Below are 22,448 nucleotides of genomic sequence, written 5' to 3' on the forward strand. Positions count from 1 at the left end.
ACACCGATCCCACCAAATAAAATAATGCTTTTCATTGGATCGAAAGCAAAAATATCGTAAATACTCGACTACAGTCTTGCAGCCATACCCTGTCTGGGACAGATTCAGGCCCTGTTTAGGACAAAGGAGCTTGAGATTATATACCCTGTTCAGGGGTGGAGGAGTCAAAAACCATACCCTATCCAGCGGCACGTCTCCATATAGGCCATAAAGGGGATCGGAGTGCGCCCCCGGGATCTGGCGAACATACTTGTATAATGGGTAGTGTACAAGCAGAATGGCCACGACTAAAAGATGTGCTTCTCGTGACTGTAAAAATGACTCCCAATATCCTGAACCCTGGGTAATAAACCTAAACGGCGATTAAGTAAAGTTCTTCCATTGTTTCTGGCGCAACTAGACAGAACGAGAGAAGGTAAAAGTGATACAATGGCATGTCATGGCGATTTGATACTTCTTCGTTAGTACAAAGGATAGTTACCGTATTTATTCGATTAAGCGCCCACCTCAAATAAGCGCCCACTCTGTAGGTAGGAAAAGTTAATAAGCGCCCAGCCTCAAACAAGAGCCCACCCCCACCCCCTAAAATGAGACCACAAGAGGAAATTTGATTATTGTTGTAGTTGAGATTAAATTGACTAAGAGACTATTCCGAAGACCGAGGGTTTTTTAGTGTTTTACTGAAACTTTCAATCAACATTTAATATTCAGCTTTCGTACACCTGCACGTTTTGTTATTACACATTGTTTTCTTAAAAACTAAACGTACTACTAGCTAAAAATGGTGAAAATTTAATAAGCGCCCAGCCTCGAATAAGCGCCCACCCTCAAGGTCCAAAAATTTAATAAGCGCCCAGGGCGCTTAATCGAATAAATACGGTAAATAAATTTGTAGTTTACATTTTGTCGGTGGAAATGGTCCAACAAAGAGTGATTCTGTTCCTTTATCTCTTGTTGCTTGTAAAGAAAGAGTAAGTTCGTCTATTTATGTTTTATGACATTGCGCCATGCCAAGGGTATGCCAAAGTGTCGGGACTCAATCGTAAACGACTGCGCTAGCATAATTTTTGGCATAATTGGAGCAAAAAAGCATAATATTTTAAACGAGCACTTCCACGACATAATTAGCAAATTTAAGCACTTTTTGGAGCATAAATTCATAGAATTTAGTAAATATGGTGTATTTTCTACAAAAATAAATTAAATTTATTTAGTATGTTCTTGCAATCCATGTTTTAGCTACGTTGTAACAGCAGTATTGACAGCTGACGGCCGAGACAAACTGCCATAAAACACAAAACACAAATAAACTTACAACAACAGTATTTTCACTGGGCCTACTAAATTTTCGTTGTCATTAGACGTAAGATAAACCAAAAATATATCTTTTTGCACATTTCCAGATTAAGGTTTTTTAAACAGAGCATTTTGAATATTTGCGTTCTCCGTCGTATGTGACATCAAGCTGAGTGCCGTGACAAAGCTGTTTTGTTTGAAAAAAGGCCTTTCCTTTCCATTTTCAGCAGATTGAACAGTTTAGATATAAAAAGTGGTGTTTATATGAAACTGTACTAGCTCATGAGCCAAAGATTGCCGCTGTTGTAAACAGAATTGAGTTCCAGTTGGTTTCTCTGACATCACGGCGGCCATATTTGTGTCCCTCGGAAGGACACAGTTATGGCATCTCCATACTAAGCTTTATAAATTTGCGTGGAAAGGTTCGGCAAATAACTCGCGAACGGTACACCGCACAGACCTGAAACTTGGAGAAATTGTTTATCTATTTATCGTCTATAATATTTGAAATTCATAGCTTCTGTAGTTGAATGGTTTCGAATTTATTTTTTGATTGCGTGACAGTGAAAACCAGCAATAGACATCTCCAAGCTATTTTTGTAAATACAAACCTTACGTCATTCACGCAACTATCTCTTCGCTCGGACAGACCATGGGTCACGCAATGTTGAAAAGCTATAAATCCCTTACCAATGGAAACTTTACGAACATTTCGGTCTTTGTTTAGCTTATTTAGAGTTAACTATACTTATTTTTATTATATTGAACTGTTGAAAGGACGACAGTCTTTGATTTATCAGAAATCTGAACGGCAACAACGTAAACCTCGGATTATGTGGCAATTGTGACAACTCGCGTGACAATTGAACAATTGTGATGCTAACAAATCGCGTAATGTTTTTGGTGATTTTTAAAATGAGCACAATTACGGTAATTTTTTTGTAAGCGCGTTTAAAACTTCTAAGAAGTTCTTGTTTTATTGCGATTTACTTTGCTCCTCTTGCTTTTCTTGGTTGCATTACGTTCTGGAAACTTCAAGCGTGGGAGGGATTTCCCCGAATGAAAGTGAAAGCGGAAGAGAAACTCGACATGTCGACGGAAGATTGCTGTGAGAAGTCTGTGAGTTTCAGGAACACAAGCCCTGCAAAATAAAGTTGCTTTACCTTCCTTCAGTGTTTCTTTAAAAATCGCAGAATGGGTAATAGTACTACAATTGAGTTTCACACCGAAACATAATTATGTAAACATTTGATATCTGGGAAATATTGAGCAATCGGATGCAAAGCGAAGAACAGGCGATTCGCAAAGATTCCTATAAAGCGCCTCGTTTAAAAAGCCGTTCTGTCTTCATTGTCTTTATTTTCTCATGTTAAATATGAGAACTCTTGTTCATCAAAGAATAAGCGAACAAAATAAACAGAAAAACGAAAATTATTCAGCGAAACCTAAATAGGTACCGGACATAAATTTAGTCTATTTTAACACGTACGTTCTGGCTCATCTAGCGTCTTTAACATAATAATGTTGTATAGATAGATAGATAGATAGATAGATAGATAGATATTTATAGATAGATAGATAGATAGATAGATAGATAGATAGATAGATAGATAGATAGATAGATAGATAGATAGATAGATAGATAGATAGATAGATAGATAGATAGATAGATAGATAGATAGATAGATAGATAGATAGATAGATAGATAGATAGATAGATAGATAGATAGATAGATAGATAGATAGATAGATAGATAGATAGATAGATAGATAGATAGATAGATAGATAGATAGATAGATAGATAGATAGATAGATAGATAGATAGATAGATAGATAGATAGATAGATAGATAGATAGATAGATAGATAGATAGATAGATAGATAGATAGATAGATAGATAGATAGATAGATAGATAGATAGATAGATAGATAGATAGATAGATAGATAGATAGATAGATAGATAGATAGATAGATAGATAGATAGATAGATAGATAGATAGATAGATAGATAGATAGATAGATAGATAGATAGATAGATAGATAGATAGATAGATAGATAGATAGATAGATAGATAGATAGATAGATAGATAGATAGATAGATAGATAGATAGATAGATAGATAGATAGATAGATAGATAGATAGATAGATAGATAGATAGATAGATAGATAGATAGATAGATAGATAGATAGATAGATAGATACTTTATTAGCGTGAAATAATCTTAGCTTTACGGCTAGTTTACAGTTATTTCACGAAATTAAAAACTAAAATCTAAATTAATTAAAATATATACAATATTAAAATGCTAGCTACTATAGATAATATAATTAACATGATTAAAAATATAAAATGAATAAGCTTTGAATTCGGAAGCAGCATTCCAAAGAAAAAAGACTACAAAATAGACTTATCGTGCTTCACTTACCAATGTATTTTGGAGCTTCCTCCTTCAGCAAATTTTGTTGCTGTATGCCGTGCGTGATCTTGATCATCGCGTGACTAGAATCCTCTGAAGTCCTCCCCAGGCCCCTCACCACCATCGGGGGCGGGCGAAGAAGGAATTTCTGTTCTCTTCTTTATAGGGCCTATTTACATGGAAAGAAGATGATCCTTGCATTAGGATCATCCTTCTTTCATGTTAATTGAAATGATCCTAATTCAAGTAGTGCAAGTTCAAGTAGTTGCAACTTGAACTTGCGTACAAACTTACGTTGGGTGGCCAAACGGGCTCGAAAGTGCCCGCAAGTTGTCAAAAAAGCCATTAAAATGCAACTACACGCGCTGCAATTCAGTATTTGAAGTAATTTAAGCAGCAAAACTTGCGTTGACGCGTTGGGTGGCCAAACTGTAAAAAACTTGCGTGCAAATTTTATCTCGACCTAAGTGAACGCAAGTCAACGCAAGTACACGCAAGTCAAGGCCAAAAGGAGACGCAAGTAAACACCACTTTTTAACTTGCGTCTTCTTGAGTTTCCGTTTGGCCAAGCCTTTAGGGCTAAATGCAACCCTTCACATGTGAACTGAAAGCTGAAAACACATGGCGCTCGGATGATCCTAGCACTGGGATCATTCCATTTGACATGAAAGGAGGATAATCCCAGTGCTAGGATCGTCCTCTTTCCATGTAAATGAGCCCTGGCCACTGACAAAAACTCGCATCGCCAGGTAAATATCCTTATGGCACAAACAGCACATGCAAGAGAAAATGTCCGCGCGAATTTGCTGTAATGGGCGCGCGAGGGAGGAGGAAGGGAGTAGGCGTGATGGGAAAATAGGAGTTTCTGCCAGGAAGGCCTCCTGAGACGTCCCATTTCGTTCTTTGTGGTGGGGAGAGAAAATTCAGAATGGCTGGGGACGCTTCGAGAGAACATATATCTGTCTATCCGAGGGAATAATCTGTCCATCTGGTATTAGACGTCAGAAGTTGTAGGTAAATTACATGGGAATCCTGGCATTTGTTTGGGAGTTATACAATCGAAAGGTAAGCATGCTCCGTTAGCAAACAGACGGTGGCTCTACGATAGCCCTTTTCACGGTAACCTTTTCTAATTTATTTTGCTTTAAAATTCATCGTCGTTGCGAAGCAATTTGAATTGCCCGAAATTGCCTTACATACAAGTTGCGGATCATTTAGTAATTACTACTAATGCAAATGAAGAAAAAATTAACCGTGAAATGGGCTACCGTTTATTTAGTGCCCTTCATTAGCATAGCAATGCTAAACATGGGAATTTCTTTTAATACTGTGATATAATCTAGATCACGTAAAATTATATTTTACTGATTAAGGTTGTCATGGCAATATTGATTTCATTAATAAGCAAGAACGGGTGTACAAATCTTACGTCGATCCGACTAAAGTAAGTCTATTAAAGACCAAATCCGATTGAACCTGTCCCCACCTTAGTGCGGGTTACTATGAACCGCTCTTTCAACAGGTGCACTTGGAAGCATGCTTATTGTGCACCTCAATTACAGTCCCCGACATATCGATGGGTAGCAAGTTTGACTAACACCATTATTAGAAGTTGGTGGGTACAATTATGATAAAACACAGTCGACAAGGTATGTGATATTTCATTTCATAAGGTCTTCTTCAGTAATTTAATTTTGTTTTGAGAGCCTAACTATGCTGGTATGGAGAGTCATCTCAACCCTGATCATATAAGTCCCACACCAAAGAAAATTTGGTAAAATAATCGAGCCGAAAAAATTGCTTATCACATGCCTGCCCGACCCTATGTACGTACGCACTGCAAAGACCTGGGGACGAGTTGCCGGTGATTCGGAGTCTAACACGAGTATTTGCGCCAGGGGGGGGGGGGGGGGAGCAACTTCCCATACATTCTCTTATATGAAATCTGAGCGATGCTCTCACAACTTGCAAAGCAATCATCGGGGCGGTAGTCAGCGGATGTCTCTAAGGCGCATGAGCAGCTCCTTTCTTTGTGAACTTGCCAAAACAAAAACAACATGGGACCAGTGAGAGAGTTCGATTTTTTTATATAATGTAGTAATAAAAAAGAATTTCTAAGTTTTGTCTTTAAAGCAGCGAAAATTTCTCCGGAAAGGTTCTTGGTGTCAATATGTGGTGTTTGTTATGAAATAAAACCATCACGGGAATGGTAATGAAAACGTGTCGATCGAATATTCCCGCGCTGGTCGGAGCTATTGTTCTTGCTCTATTGTTTGAGGTTGTTTGTTGACTTGGTCTTTCTTTGTTTTCCTTCATTTACAATCCCCATGTGGGCCAGTTGAAAATCGTGGTACAAACATGTCAAACATTTGCATTTCAGCACTGAAAAGTAGCACGGCATCACAAAATTCTGCGTTCTTAAAACTACACGACGATGACGAAATTTTTGGATTTAAACACGCTGCTTTTAGATTTTTAGTTAAGAGAATTGAACCCCTTTATAATAAGTGATTCCACGACAGCAGCTTCCATTTCGCGGGAAAAGATTGCCTGTTGCATCATCGTCCAAAAACCGCTGACTACATCGTGAATTGATCGCTTTGCAAGTTGTGAGAGCATCGCTACTCGGTCCCAGACCTCGTTTCTTCCCTCCCCCCTGATTTGCGCAATTTAGTTTAGTTACTTGTCGTAGCAATTTTTGAGAACACTGAATTCATATTTCTTTTATTGTTAAAAATGATCTGAACATTTCAATTCGCCCTAAACAAAACGATAGTAATGAAAGAAAATAAATATTATATATCGTAAATATTCCTCGCTCTACTAATCTTAAGTTTTCTTCATCATGAAAAGTTATGACAAATTATTTAGACTATCCGAAATAGTTGAAAAGTTGAAAATATTACAGCGAGGGTTCAACCCATAGGATCCTAAGGGGGTTACATTAAAAAAAAAATGTTCCTGCGGCTGACCAAGACCACAACGTTAATTATTTTAAAGTAACAGTGGAGCGAAAGTAACAGTGGAGCGAAGGATAAAAAAAACTGTCAAAAGCTAAACGGATGGAAAAAAAAAGAAATTGATGATCTTTGCGAATAATTCATGTCCGTGGTGTTGGAACAAGTTTATGCAATCGCAAAAAAAACTGCACCTTCGAAATCTAAACTGTTAATCCTACTCTGAGCCAACACGACAACTGCATTAAAGAAGAAGAAAAAATTCTTTATTTAATCAAAACTATAACAAAATTTTCGATCGGTAATTGGTTATCAGCAGCCCGATTTGAGCACTAATAGGACAGTGTACGCGTCGAACGCGTCATGCTTGTAATTGGACAGTGTAATAGGACAGTTTACGCGTCATGCCTGTGTAATTGGACAGTACGCGTCATTTTGCGCGCGCTGTTGTTGTGCATTTCGTGGAGTAGACTGTTATGTTTTTCAATATTTATAAAGGAGTTTAACGATTAACCGAAGATTAGTTTAATTTGTTTCTCAAATTTTGTCATAGTTTTGATTTATTGGTAACTGGACTTCGTGTCGTCCAATTCTGTCTGTAACCATACTCGTGATTAAACAAATCGGACTCCCGTTTCGCGGTCGTCCGATTTTGTTAATCACTCGTATGATTACAGACCGAATTGGACTCCACTCAGTCCTATTACCATTATTAATAAAGACCCAATGCAAATATGGCTGCCGTTTATTCTCGGCTCCTAGAAGAATTATTTGTCAACAAAATTACGTTTCTTTAATTTAAAGATCAAGTCAAAGTAAATCAGTGTATGAAGTTTCAAGGCTATAGTTTTATCTAATGGGAAGTTACAGGGACGATTATACGACCAAAAACATGATAACGAGGCTAGGCAGGCCATGGTGGCTTTTTCCATACAAATCTCTTAAAATTGAACGCGTCACAAATCTGCAGCCTTTTAACTAAAAACACTAAAACTTCTCAGTTTAGCATATTATTCCATATATTTTCAAGTGTCGCCATCAGCATTTTCAGAAACTTGACCAAACAAAAGAAATGAATGACAATCAATTTTGTATAAGGTCAAATAACCAACTGGCTAACTGATATGTGATTTTATCAAAAGTAATTCCATTATAACTAAGTTTAACTTATCAAAAACGCACAATTCAAATTAAAGCTATAATTTAAACAAAACTTTTCTTTTTGCCAGCAAATTTTCTGATGTTGTTTTCATAAACAAGCAGTATTTTTTACCAAGTTCGTGTAACTTGTCAAGCAATCAGAGTAATCATGCTGGTAGTTTGTCGCCCAGTTAGAGGCAAAACCATTCACACTTGACAGGGCTTACGCACGTTTAGCGCTTTAGTTGTATTCAGTTTGAGACATCAGAACCACAGGTTTCCAAGAAACACCCCTTTAAACAGTTTAATATAAAAACGGTTCAAGGCCCAGAAGCACTCAGTAGCATATTTCAGGGTCGTAACCAGATATATGGGATCAGGGATCACAGCCTCGGGATCGGGATCAAGTCATGGTATGTCATGGGATCTAGATCAGCCAATCAGATGGGATCAGAATGGAATCGGGGATCAAATGTTGCCACATTTTGGAGATCAGGAATCAAAATTTAGAGCTAAAATTTGGGATCAGCGATGAAAAAATATACCTGGTTACGACCCTGATATTTCTAGACTCGTGGCTGCCTCGGATTCATCATACTCAAGTAGTCTTCCGAGTAACAGTTGAGAAACAGATAACTGTTAAGTTAAAGCAGTGTTCACGATATTTCTGCAGGTATTCTCTCTGGGCTTTTTTTAACAGACCTCCGTTTAGTTGCTTGTTTTCCCATTTCAGACCAAGTGACATTCTTAGTTTACAGAATTGATCCGGTTTTGTCCATCCAAAAATCACTCTTGAAAATTAAAAAAAAAAACAAGAGTTCTCAACAATATCATTGTAAATGGTCTGAAATGCAGCAACAAACCTCACAAGCAAATGAGGTCTATTGCTGAGACGCTGATTCGTATTTAATCAAGTAGCCTAAATAGGCGCGATCAAGCAGCTCTGAAGTTGCAGCGGCGTCTGAATGCTTTTCTTTTTCTCGGATACTCAAAGCTTTCCTCAAAGATTCCATGGCACCGCTAAAGTCACCCATGGACATCTGCGCTTTACCAAGACAGTGGTAGCTCAGTGCTGTGTTAAGGTGGTCACCAAGAAGTTTTGATCTCATCGCTGACGCCCTCCCAAGGGACCTGACAGCTCTTTTAAAATCACGCATCTTAAAACATATGAATCCAAAACATTGAAGGCTTTCAGCTGTATCCACGTGTTCACCTAATAGCTTCAATCTTATGTTCCTAGCTTCACGACAAGCATCAAGAGCTCCCTTGTAATTCCCCATTTTAAGGTACACTACAGCTAGGCCATAGAACGAAGAGGCGGTTTCTTCATCGTCACTAAGCAATGTGCTTGATAAATCGGCAGCTTTCTGACAATGTTCTCTAGCAGCCTGATACTCGCCCATCCTAAGATACACACATCCTGTTTCAGTAAGGCTTTGAACTGTACGGGGGTGATCACCTAAATGTTTCTTTCTAAGCTGTAAGCTCTGTCGATGTGCATTGAGAGCTTCACTGAACTCACCCAGCTCAAGATGGTTCTTCCCAAGGTTATGGTAAATTGAAGCGGAATCTGCGTGATCCTCAATCCCCAACGATTTCCTCAGATTCAAAGCACTTTGGAATGCCTTCCCAGCCTCACTGTTTCGATTCATTCTGGAATACACAGCTCCTATATTCAGTAGACATGATGCTTTGTCTTTGGAATCGCCCACGTGCTCTTCTATTATCTTTAGAGCCTGCTGATATGACTCAAGGGCTCCAATGTTGTCATCCATAAGCCAATAGCAATTACCAAGCTGGTTGTAATTTGTTGCGATTTCAGCGAGGTTGACGCCACAATTCTTTTCCATGGCCTTTAGAACGCTTTTAATTTCTTCGCAGATGACTTTGAAATCGTTAGTGTGACCAAAAGTACTGCCATCGAGATTTTCTTGCATTTTCAAACATTGCTCAAGTGAGACAATACTCTCTCTGACCACGTTGTTGCCGTGCGTTCCGTCCTTGTTTTCTTGTAAAAGTCGCCTTGTGATGTTTAAAGCTTTCTTTAAACAATAGAAAGCTGCATCATGGTCTTTCAGTCCTTTCAGAGCTAAGCCGCGAAGTAAGTAGGCATAAGCTGTGATTTCGTCAGGCCAGTTTCCTGGTGTCTTTTCAAGTTTGTCTGTTATTATTTGAAGGCCTTCCGCTACTTCCTTAAAACAGCTCAAACTATATAGCACAGCGCAACAAGCCTCTAGTATCGAAACATGGAGCATTCCTTTGCCAAATAATGAAAGAAAAACTTTGTACAGTCCAACAAAATGACGGGTCATAACAGGTAGATCTGTTTTCGCCTGCTTTCCAAACTCCAGCGCAGTGTAAAGCGCAGTTAATATTTTAGCCATAACAAGAAAAAAGACATCATCTTGCTCGACAATACTGGCCAAATCTGTCGGTTCATCAGCTGAAGAGCTGTCTCGTAAGAAAACGTTGCGAACAAATGGACTCAATGATGTAGACTTACACTCGTTGCAACACAAAGTCTCAAACTTAGATGCGTTTTCCTTGTCACGTTTCTTTCTGTAACAGACTGCAAGTGCATGACAGGTAAGTACCTTAAGAACTTTTTCGTCGCAATTAACACCATTCAGACGATCTACAGAAGTTCTAAGAGACGATATCCCGCAATCCAGTTTTCCACACTGCAGCTGGTGGATGCCAAGATAGCATAAACGCTTCGCTGAACAGCTATCAGTAGAATCACGAATACCAGCTATCAAGGACTCGTCCCAGCTTGGACGGTTTACCTCAAACCTTCCGCCCAAGGAGCCAAACGACTTGGCAGCAAGCAAACTGCATTCATCGTCGCGACGCTGCCTTTTCTTTGCTTCTTCTACTGCGGTGCAGTAAAGACTGTCGATTAACTCCTTTTCATCGAAAAGTACAAAATCAAAAAATAACTCGGCCTTCGACAATACTTCTATAACTTTGGGGTAGAGTGCGTCCACCTTTGCTCCATTTACAAGGGACAACAGAATGCTCTCCCGCTGACCAAGGAAAACTTGAAATGCGTCATTAGAATGACCTGTTAGAAATTTTTCATTAGCCTTACCAAAACTAGTGATCTGATAGTCGTAGAAACGAAGTTGTGCTGCATGAAACACAGTTTGAATTGTCTGGTTGGCTATTCTTCTTTCGTCAATGAAGGATCGCAAAAGTGAATGAATTGTGAAGGATTCGACATCTTCACTGCAATCTATTAAAGATTTTCGTTTCAGCGATCCGATCACTTTCTTGGTCGGTCGCACTGTCTTCAAATCCAAAACAGCCGTAGCCTCATCCACTCCAAAGCTGCTAGGAGAAACAGCCAGTGACACAAACGCATCTCTCTCCTGAGAATTAAGTCTTTCAAATGATTTGTTGATTATGGTCTTCAGTCGAGCATCATCGGAAAAATTTTCATTGTCCAAAACCTCAACAAGAGGCGAAACCTTCAATTCTTCTATGAGCTCAGTAATTGAAACATTTTCTTCCATCATGATACTACACATCAATCGCATTGCCAAAGGAACTTGTCCACATAACTTTACTATGGAACTGCAGTCATCGTCTGAGACATCTGGCACTTGGGACTTTACTAAGCTGCCAGAGGATACTCCATCCAGTACACCAACTCTTTCTTGATGGATGGATAGCTTAAGGCTGAGATAGTCTAGAGATTCACGAGTCGTGAGAAGAAGCTTGATTTGACTGCATTGGTCAAGAATCTCCTTTGTGAATCCAAGCACGTCTTCTTTCAGTTTGGAATCTCCAGATTCTAGTAAGTCGTCAGCATTATCCAAAATTAGGACAAACGGATTCTTCAGTTGTTGTAAACTTTGGATGAGCCAATGAGAGGGTGAAACATAAAACGCCTGTTTAGCATCTGTAAATATACTTAAAAGCTTTGACACAAGATCATCTTTACTTTTCATTCCGCGAAGGGATGTAAAGTAGACTGGAATCTTCATCTCTTTCAAGTGATGGGCCACTTTAACAGCCACTGACGTCTTTCCAAATCCCGGTGGACCCCAGACATCAACCAGTCGAGTGTCTCCATTTGTTAAATAATTTAAGACTGCTGCACACTCTTCCTGGCGGCCAACAAAGTGCGGTATTTTCTGTGGTATGCACGAGACGGGAACTGATGGACCTTAAGTAAAAGCAAATAGGTTAAATGATGCCATATGACCGACAGCTCTATGACTCTACTAATCGATCTTACAACTTGCCTGTCACCAAAGCGTTGGGTTGCAAGCTCAGTGCAAGAAATATTACCTATTGTAACAGGAACAATCACCACGGAATTAGATTGTCTTCCGACCTAACGATTCTTTAACAGTTAGCCTTTGAACAGACTCCCGAGTGGGGTAAAAAAAAAATATGCAAGCGAAGCGAGCGGAGCGGAGGCTGTGGGGGAGAACGGGTCGCGGCGAGGCCACGCTCATCTCGCTTCGCTCGGCAATCTCGGAATTATTTCACACCCAGCTCTACTCAGGAGCCTGTTCGCAGGCTATAAACACTTTGATAACAACACAACACAATAACAGCATTCTACGCTTGACTGCGACGCGGCCCGTGGTTTCTAGCTATCTTCACCTCTCACCAACCATCAAATTCGATAGAACCAGAGAGCGAGCAGTGTAATTGTTACAGCATAATCCATTGGCTGATTTATGAGACACGGAGCACACATACACAAGACTACTTTACCCAGACTACAAATTAAAAGGCAAGGACAAGTGAAGTCGATCCCGGTTTAAGCAGCATGAAGTGACTAGGAGTATTTCTACTCTCCTGTGGATGGGATTTTAGTCCATCCACTGATGATCAAAGCGTACTATAAGAGTTTGTATGGATTTAAAATTGAACATACTTAATAAGCGTTTGTATGGATTCGAAAATACATTAAAAATATCTCATCTTTCCTTTTGTCTTTCTAGCGCTTCGGAAAGCCATCCACACTCAAAATAAGGAGACCAGATTAGGTTTCATGCTTTATTGAAGCTTTTCAAAGGAACAAGGAGATAGTTTCAAATTATTTGTTTAAATCCATACAAATGCTCATTACATATAAGAACGCTCAATTTTAAATCCATACAAACTCTTATAGTACGCTCAGTTGGTCACCTGTGGTCCATCACAGGGTTACAATCAGGGCTCAATCCAGAGTCCAGCGCACTAACCGTTAGGCCACTGCGCCTCCCACCCACACTACAAATCTAAGCATACCTTTTAAGTTTTCCTCTTGCATTGCTCTCTTTATGTCTTCCTTTAATTCCTTCACTACTGACCCGACATCTTCCATTTGTGTCTTCACATCTGTTACATCACTTTTCACATCTTTCACGTCAGACCCGACATCTTCCACTTGAGTCTTCACATCTGTTACATCACTTTTCACATCTTTCACGTCAGACCCAACATCTTCCACTTGAGTCTTTACAACTGTCACGTCTCCTTTCACATCTTTCACGGCAGACCCGACATCTTCCACTTGTAACTCGACGTTGATAAGATGATCGTCGATCTGTTTAAATTTTATGGCAGCATCTTTTTCCTTCTTCAACTCGTCCTCCACTTGCTGAAGCCTTGCTGTGGGAAAGTCTTCTTCGCCCAGCTTTCCAATGTCATCAATCCTCGTGGTGGCTTGTCCAAGTGCAGTGAATGCATCTTTTGCCAACAATATATAATGATCAAAGGCAGCCTTGTCAATCTTTTGGGTGCTGCTTTGGTGGCAAAGCGTATTTCGCAGCAAGCGAAGCTGATCCAATGTTAAGGCATACGTCTCAGCTGTGTTGCCAGTGGGGCTGATAACTGAGTGGTGAAATGTCCCAGCTGATACACCACGTGGTCTCACGTACAGCTTGTCCAACGTGTTAACACCTCCAGTCCCGTCTGGCATGGCAAAGGTTTGAGCAAAGAGAGTGGCTTTGAACAAAGCTGTACAGTCCCATTCCTTATAAGATTTATTCAGAGTTGGTACTTTCTTGACACCACCCTCTTTTCCAAGGAACAAGTTTAGAACGGTTACAGAGTCGTCCCATTTTGGGACGCCAGGTGGGGAAGCGACACGGTTGTCCCACATGTAGACAAAGGCTTCACGCATGACGTCTGGGAAATCATCTATAACAACAGTAGAAAACTTGAAAAAGTTCAGTTGTTCAGAAGAAAATGTCATTGTCAGGCATTCAAATGTCTGCAAGATCCTTCAATGATATTAGTAGCACGGTAAAATCCGAGAAGTCCTTTTTGAAACAGTCTAGTTGGACCAAACGTCAGACCATCTGCAAAGGAAACAGTGTTTTTCAAAATTTACTACAGTGGCAAACTACAAGGTGATGCTGAAATAGGGTGACCTTTGCTGAATTTAAGGAGCCTTCATTAATTATTGGGGGGAGGGGCGGCAAATTTGAGGGGAGGGCTAAGATTTGGGCAGGGCCAAATGCTACTTGAATCCACCATCCATCTCCTTCTTGGTAATGCCCTCAACCAGCAAACAGCGCGTGTTTTTATCAAGCTGAATGTTTTATATCTTGAAATTGACTCATTGTGGAGATTTCTGGAGTGAGCCACGCGCTTCAAAATATGACTAGAATGGTTGACTTTCAACACACAGTTTCTGTAATGTGACTCCACAGAACAACTTTTTAACCATTCGATATTCATGCTGCAAGTTCCCTGCGCAGGGGCGTAGCTAGGATTTTTCTAAGGGGGGAGGGGGGGTCACACTCACTATGTTACACCCAGGGTACTTAACAGATTGTCTGTCACGTCGACATCCAGAAGCGACATCTTTTGTATGAGCAGTCAGAGTCAGGGTTTTCAATAACATTTCAAAGAACAGTCCTCACATGTTTAACTGGTGGACAACATGAGTGTTGGAGGCATAAACTTCTAGGGGGGTCCAGGGAGCATGCCCCCCTCGGAAATGTTTTAGATTGGAATCTCAAAAGTGCCATTTTCTGCGCTTCCTGGACCGTAATTGGCTTATACGGCATTAAAAAAATGCTCACAGCAGTTGTCCGGTTTTTAGCATAATAAAGTAGATTCCAAAACAGACTCCAATCGGAAAGAGAGTGCATGGGTTAATCCCAGATATGAAAGATGCTTTTCTTAAGTCCATTCCAAGTGAGGTTTACTCTATCGTTGATCAACAAATGCAAAACACGCCGGGCCAGGAGAGCGCTCGAAGCTGCATCCACGGAATAACTTTTTGCTGTTTTATCCGATAGAGCTCAAACTTTGCACAATGATAGAACTTTTTATTCCAAACAATCGTATGATTTTTGTTTTTTTTAATTTAACGGTTTTTGGCGGGAAAATGACGTCACAGTGCCTAAGCCAAAAATTTTTTTTTCTGTTATGGCACAAAAAGTACATGATTCTGAAAGAACTCATTGTGATAAAGTGAAATGCGAAACAATTATTGAAAAAGCTCAATCCGCCTTGAAGATATAAGGTTTGGAAATTTGAATTTTCCGCCATTTTGTTACTATTTTTAGAACATTTACAAAATTCAGATCTTTATATCTTCAAGACGATTGTTTGGAATAAAAAGTTCTATCATTGTGCAAAGTTTGAGCTCTATCGGATAAAACAGCAAAATGTTATTCCGAGGGTGCAGCTTCGAGCGCTCTCCTGGCCCGGCGTGAAATCGACCAATTTTCACACTTCTGAAAATAACATTTTGTGTATGAACTACCGTCCGTCACATGTCAAACAGCCAGACGGCGGCAAGGGCAAAACGAAACCTCAAAGTAGTGAGAATGGAAAGGTGAAGGGGGACAAGCCTGCAAAATAGTTGCATAAATTAAGTATCTAGAACTGGTAAAGAAAGATTTAATACATTGATGCCATGTTTGATCTTAAGGACACAAACAGGGGGGTCATGGGCACCCCAGGACCCCACCTTTGCTACGACCCTGCTGCGAGGAACATTTCTTTACTTATTTTACTAGCAAGCTAGCTACTGTGGCCATTTTTTTAGTAAGCTAGCAATAGGCAATACAAGCTTAATAATTTCGGGTCTATCCGTTAGAGTAGTGACTTGTTAAATTGTCAAAGAGGCTTTGCCATTTGATCAGGGTTGTTTTTCACTTCTATAAATTGATTTCTTTTAAGCATGTTTGACATTCGTAGATGCTTTTCTAGTCATTTCAGAAGACCTAAAATAAAAATTTTCCCGGGGATTTAGATTAACAGTGGCCTACCCCCCAATTATTTGACAAAATTGTTGCAACCCACCCCATGAGTGGCACTGAAAAACCTAGTGGCCCACCCCCCTCCCCTACCAAAATCAGTAATGTACATAGGTACATAGGGTACATAGGCCTATAGAATTTCGAAATCAAAAGTTTCAAGCATGTCGGTGTTAGAATCCCTGAAATGCTTTTTTAGGGAATTCTGGTAGAATTTTTGTACTGTTTCAGTTGTAGTCTCTACATATTAAAGGGATACTAATAGTTGGCGGTTTTGAGTTGATGTTAGGTGTATAGCACAGTAGGGGGTTCTGGGGAAATGCATATAGCAAAGTAGGGGTTTTGAACCTCAGAAATGCTGATTTAGGCATTCTGAAATAATTTTTGCACTATTATAGATGCCGTTTAATGAACAATTTTACCATGACCCACCCCTACTGTAGTGCATTTTCCCCCTACCCACCCTTTTTGACATGTTAAAAAACAGTGACCCACCCCAAATTATTATAGCCCCCCCCCCCACCCTCACCCCACCTGTACTTTATGACCAGTCCCTTAGAAACTCACTACTTTGCAATTTTTTTTCTGTTTAACCTGCTTTGAATAGCTTGAACAGCTAAAAAAGTTAAAACAGGAATCTAAGTAGCTTTTCTGAACGTGCCATCATATTTGCTACTCAGAATATAAAATTGAAATTTTCTTGGGTAGCATGCCCCCAGATCCCTCCTGAGTTAATTATGTTTCAATGCAAAGTCAGAAGCCCATGGCAATGTAGAGGGGTTCCGGAGATGTTCCCCTATCAAAATTTTCCCCCAGGAAAATTTAGATTTTTAGAAACTAAGAAATACTATTTTAGGAAATTTGGAAAAATATTTGTACCATAAGATGTAGTCTCTGCAGTTAAAAGAGATAACAATAGTTGGTGGTTTTTGAGTTTGAATATGTTTGGTACATGGAAGTTAGGGGGTCTGATGGAGTCTTCCCCCGAAAAAATTAAGATTTTTAGCATATCAGAAACAGTGTTTTAGGCATCCTAATAAAATGTTTGCACTTTATATGAGTTGCTGTTTCATCAATATTTACTATAACCCACCCCTGATGCAGTGAATCATTTTTCCTGACCCACCCTTTCTGACATGTTGAAAAATAGTGGCCCCCTCGGCCGGCCCTCCTCCCTCAGGAGCCCATTACCCAGAGCGTGCAACTTTGTGCAACAGCGTTTTCACAAGTCAAGTTATTTTTAGCTAAGCCTTTCCCGCAAAAATCACTGCTTCTGATGAAGTCAGCCTCTACTTTGCAAGAAAATACTGAAATTATCGCTTGAAATGCTGCCAAGACACTCCGAAAAAGTTTCCTCGCATGTATCTACTATGTTATGAGGTACTGTAGTTACGTATCAACAGTCTATTATAAAATCGCTTGTGATTGGCTATCTGAGACCAATTCGCGGGAAAATCTTATCTAAAAATAACTTTACTTGTTAAAATGCGGTTTCACAGACTCAGTATGGAAGTTGCACGCTCCGGGTAATAGGCTCCTGCCCACCTTGAATTTTTCATAGCTATACTCCCAATCCACCAATTCCTAGGCCGTGCTTTGAATCACGCATATGAATCAATGACCTACTAAAGTTTTTACAAACATTTTACTTGCCAGGAGCTGTGCTACCAAATCATTCACTATTTCACATTTCTGAGCTCTATTTTATAGCAGGAAATGTACATTTATGTGGCATTCAAGTGTTTGAATAAGAGCAAGTACAGAATATTCACATTGCAAAACCGTAATTGTTTTGACACCTTCAAGCTATTTTTGTAAATACAAATCTTACGTCATTTACGAAACTATCTCTTCGCTCGGCCAGACCATTGGTCACGCAATCTATAAATCTCTTCCCAATGGAAACTTTACGAACACATTTTGGTCTTTTCTTAGCTTGTTTAGAGTTAACTATACTATTTGTAATAATCTTGAACTGTTGAAAAGACGTCATCTTTGATTTATCAAAAATCTGAACGGCAACAACGTAAGCCTCGGATTATGTGACTCGCGTGACATTTGAACAATATTATTGCGGTGCTTAGAAATCGCGTAACGTTTTTGGTGAATTTTTATATTAGCAAAATTGCGGTAATTTGTTTGGAAGCGCGTTTAAAATACTAAGAAGTTCTTGTTTTATTGCGATTTATTTTGTTCTTCGTGATTGATGGTTCCATTACGTTCTGGAAACTTCGAGCGTGAGAGGGACTTTCCCCGAATGAAGTGAAAGCGGAAGAGAAACTTAAAATGTTGACGAAAGATTACTGTAAGAAATCTGTTCTGTAAGTTTCAGGAACACAAACCCTGCAAAATAAAGTCGCTTTACCTTTCTTCAGTGTTTCTTTAAAAATCGCAGAATGGGTAATAGTACTACAATTGAGTTTCACACTGAAACATAATTATGTAAACATTTGATATCTGGGAAATATTGAGCAGTCGGATGCAATTAAAGCGAAGAACAGGCGATTCGCAAAGATTCCCAAGCGCCTGGTTTAAAAAGCCGTTCTGTCTTCATTTTCTTTATTTTCTTATGTTTAATATGATAACTCTTGTTCATCAAAGAATAAGCGAACAAAATAAACAGAACAACGAAAATTATTCAGCGAAACCTTAATAGGTCCGGACATAAATTTAACCTATTTCAACACGTACGTTCTGGCTCATCTAGAGTCTTTAATAATGTTGTATAATTGTAAATGAATAAGCTTTAATTAGGAAGCAACATTTCAAAGAAAAAAGACTACAAAATAGACTTATCGTGCTTTACTTACCAATGCATTTGGGAGCTTCCTTCTTCAGCACATTTTGTTGCTGTATGCCGTGCGTGATCGTAATCATCGCGTGACTAAAATCCTCTGAAGTCATCCCCAGACCCCTCACCACCATCGGGGGCGGACGAAAAAGGAACTTCTGTTCTCTTCTTTATAGGACTCATTTACATGGAAAGAGGAGGATCCTAGCACTAAAATCATCCTCCTTTCATGTACAATGGAATGATCCTAGCTCTAGGTTCATCCTCTCTCAGGTGAGGAATGATCCTAGCGTTGAGGCTAAATGCAACCCGCCAACCCTTCACATGTAAAGTAAAAACTGAAAACATATGGCGCTCGGATGATCCTAGCACAAGGATCATTCCATTTGACATGAACAGAGAATGACCTTAGTGCTAGCTAGGATCATCCTCTTTCCATGAGCCCTTAAGGCCACTGACAACAACTCGCATCCCCAGGCTAATATCCTTATGACACGAACAGACTCGAACAAGAGTATAAAATGTCCGCGCGAGTTTGCTGCAATGGGCGCGTGAGGGAGGAAGAAAGGAGTAGGGGTGGTGGGAAGATAGGAGTTTCTGCCAGGAAGTTCCCCTTGAGTCGTCCCATTCCGTTGTCTGTGGTGGGAAGAGAAAATTCAGAATGGCTGAGGACACTTCTAGAGAACATTTATCTGTCTTTCCGAGGGAATAATCTGTCCATCTGGTAGTAGACGTTAGAAGTTGTAGATAAATTACATGGGAATCCTGGCATTTGTTTGGGAGTTAGAGAATGCAAAAGTACCGTACTGTATTTTCTCGATCTAACGCCGTGCCCCGACTAAACGTCGGGTCTCCAAGCTGTATTTTAAAATAAACCCCTTAAACATTTATTCATGGTGTGAAATGCTTTGGAAATAATGTCTACATATATGACTATCAAAAATAATGATTGAAAATTATTTGATAGAAACATTGGGCTTGAATAAACTGCTGGAATCAAATAAACACCGGCTTTTTCGGGCCAAGTTTGAAATAAACGCCGGGGGCGTTTAATCGAGAAAATACGGTAAGCATGCTCCGTTAGCAAACAGACGGTGGCTCTACAATAGACCTTTTCACGGTAACCTTTTCTTAATTTCTATTACATTAAAATTAAACGTGGTTGCGAGGCAATTTGAATTGCCTAAAATTGCCTTACATACAAGTTGCGGATCATTTAGTAATAGCCTACTAATAATGCAAATGGAAAAAAAATAATAAACCGTGAAATGGCCTACCGTTTATTTAGTGTCCTTCATTAGCACAGCAATGCTAAACACGGGCATTTCTTTTAATACTGTGATGTAATCTAGATCACTTCAAATTATATTTTACTGATTAAGGTTGTCATGGCAATATTGATTTCATTAATAAGCAAGAACTGGTGTAAATCTTACGTCGATCCCACTAAGGCGAGTCTACTTAAGACCGAATCCGATTGAACCTGTCCCCACCCTAGTGTGGGTTACTATGAACCGGTCTTTTAACAGGTGTACTTGGAAGCATGCTTATTGCACACTCTCAATTAGAGTCCCCGACATATCAATGGTAGCAAGTTCGTCTAATACCATTATTAAAAGTTGGTGGGTACAATTCTGATAAAACACAGTCGACAAGGTCAATGCGATATTTCATTTTATAAGGTCTTCTTCCGTAATTTAATTTTGTTTTGAGAGCCTAACTATGCTGGTATGGAGAGTCATCTCAACCCTCTCCATATTAGCCCCACACCTAAGAAAATATGGTAAAATAATCGAGCCGAAAAATTTGCTTATCGCGTGACTGCCCGACCCTACGTAGGTACGTACTGCAAAGACCTGGGGACAAGTTGCCCGTGATTCGGAGGCTAAAGCCCGGGCCAAACGACGATGAGAGTTGATGAGAGTTGGCTTTCATGAGAGTTTTCCTCAACTCTCATGCGCTCTTTCATCAACTCGTACCAAACGAGAACGAGAGTTCGTCTGACTAACTCTCATAAACTCTCGTGAACATTTGAGCACGTTCAAAGTCGATGAGAGCAAACGAGAGTCGATGGGAGTGCATGAGAGATCCATGCCAAACGAGAGTAGGAGTTTGAACTCTCATCAACTCTCATCCTCGTTGGGCCCGGGCTAAACACGAGTATTTACGCAATTTTGTTAAGTTACTTGTCGTAGAAATTTTTAAGAACACTACATTCATATTTTTTTCATGTTAAAAATGATCTGAACATTTCAATTCGCCCTAAACAAAACGATAGTAATGAAAGAAAATAAATATTATACCTTTATCGTAATATTCCTCGCTGTATCTCATATTAAGTTTTCTTCATCATGAAAAGTTATGAGAAATTATTTAAGCTAACCGGAAGATCCAAAATAATTGCGCTGCTGAACGTAATACATTGTATACAAGTTAAAAAGAGCGAGGGTTTAACCCTTAGGATCCAAAGGGGGTCACTTTTTTAAAAAAAAAAACTGTTCCTGCGGCTGACCAAGACTACAACGTTAATTGAGCTAAAGTGACAGTGTAGCGGAGAATAAAAAAACTGTCAAAAGCTTAACGGATGGAAAGAGAGAGATTGATGATCTTTGCGAATAATTCATGTCGGTGGTGTTGGAACAAGTTTATACAATCGCGAAAAACTGCTCCTTCGAAATCTAAACTGTTAATCTTACTCTGAGCCAACACGACAACTGCATTAAAGAAGAAGAAAAAATTCTTTATTTAAAAAAGGTAACACATAAAAGTGAACATTCACTTAGAAACTTGTGACCCTCACATTTAAAATCTAAAAATACAATACAGTTGAACCCCGGAAACTCGAACTCGAATAACTCGAACAACTCCGCTACCTGGAACTAACTTCTATTTCCCTTGGACCCACTTTTCAGTCATTTTTACTCCTTTAACTCGAACTGTTTTTCGTTTCCCTACAGAGTTCGAGTTACCGGGGTCCAACTGTATTATAATTCGTTAACAAAATCAATTTTAAACCAGAATAAAATTACAATATAAAACTATGCAAATAGCTAAGTTAACCAACTGACTAACTCTTATGTAATTTTATCAAAGTAAATTCCGTAATAACTAAGTTTAACTTATCAAAACGCACAATTCAAATGAAAGCTATAATTGGAACAAAACGTTTCTTTTTGCCAGCAAAGTTTCTGATGTTGTTTTCATAAACAATCAGATTTTTACCAAGTTTGTGTAACTTTTCGACCAATCAGAGTAATCATGCTGGTAGTTTTTCGCCCAATTAGAGGCAAAACCATTCACACTTGACGGGGCTTACGCAAGTTTAGCGCTTTAGTTATATTCAGTTTGTGACATCAGAACCACAGGTTTCAAAGAAACACTCCTTTTAACAGTTTAATATAAAAACGGTTCAGAGCCCAGAAGCACTCAGTAGCATATTTCTAGAATCGTGGCTGCCTCGGATACATCATACCGAATTGAGTACTCTTCCGAGTAACAGTTGAGAAAAAGATTACTGGGATCAGTCAACGCAGTGTTCACACGATCTTTCTGCAGGTATTCTCTCTGTGCATTTTTGAACAGACCTCCGTTAGTTGCTTGTTTTCCCATTTCAGACCAAGTGAT

The 22,448-nt window shown here is 39.4% G+C and overlaps 1 protein-coding gene across 2 annotated transcripts; it reads right to left on the reverse strand.

The window, feature by feature from the left end:
- Positions 1-7,482: 7,482 nt before the first annotated feature.
- LOC144651645 (uncharacterized) lies at positions 7,483-18,899 on the reverse strand. Of its 2 annotated transcripts, none has more exons than XM_078511591.1 (3): positions 18,844-18,899; positions 13,065-14,119; positions 7,483-11,976 (listed from the first exon to the last, which is right to left on the reverse strand). In XM_078511591.1, exons 2-3 carry the CDS (start codon positions 14,011-14,013, stop codon positions 8,696-8,698), a joined length of 4,230 nt encoding a protein of 1,409 aa, XP_078367717.1. In that variant the 5' UTR covers positions 14,014-14,119; positions 18,844-18,899; the 3' UTR covers positions 7,483-8,695. The 2 variants fall into 2 exon arrangements, with proteins under 2 accessions (XP_078367717.1, XP_078367716.1); XM_078511590.1 differs by having other exon boundaries at positions 7,483-11,985.
- Positions 18,900-22,448: the final 3,549 nt, after the last annotated feature.

Source organism: Oculina patagonica, chromosome 4 (genome assembly GCF_052425735.1).
Source record: "Oculina patagonica isolate OP01 chromosome 4, crgOcupat, whole genome shotgun sequence".
Lineage (NCBI taxonomy): Eukaryota > Metazoa > Cnidaria > Anthozoa > Scleractinia > Oculinidae > Oculina > Oculina patagonica.

What these genes read in the sequence shown, in the direction of transcription:
- LOC144651645 (XM_078511590.1), bottom strand. Translation starts at nt 14,013, where the DNA reads ATGACATTTTCTTCTGAACAACTGAACTTTTTCAAGTTTTCTACTGTT. An exon ending in GCAAGAGGAAAACTTAAAAG is followed by an intron (nt 11,986 to 13,064) that starts GTATGCTTAGAT and finishes CTTTTACTTAAG; the next exon opens with GTCCATCAGTTCCCGTCTCG.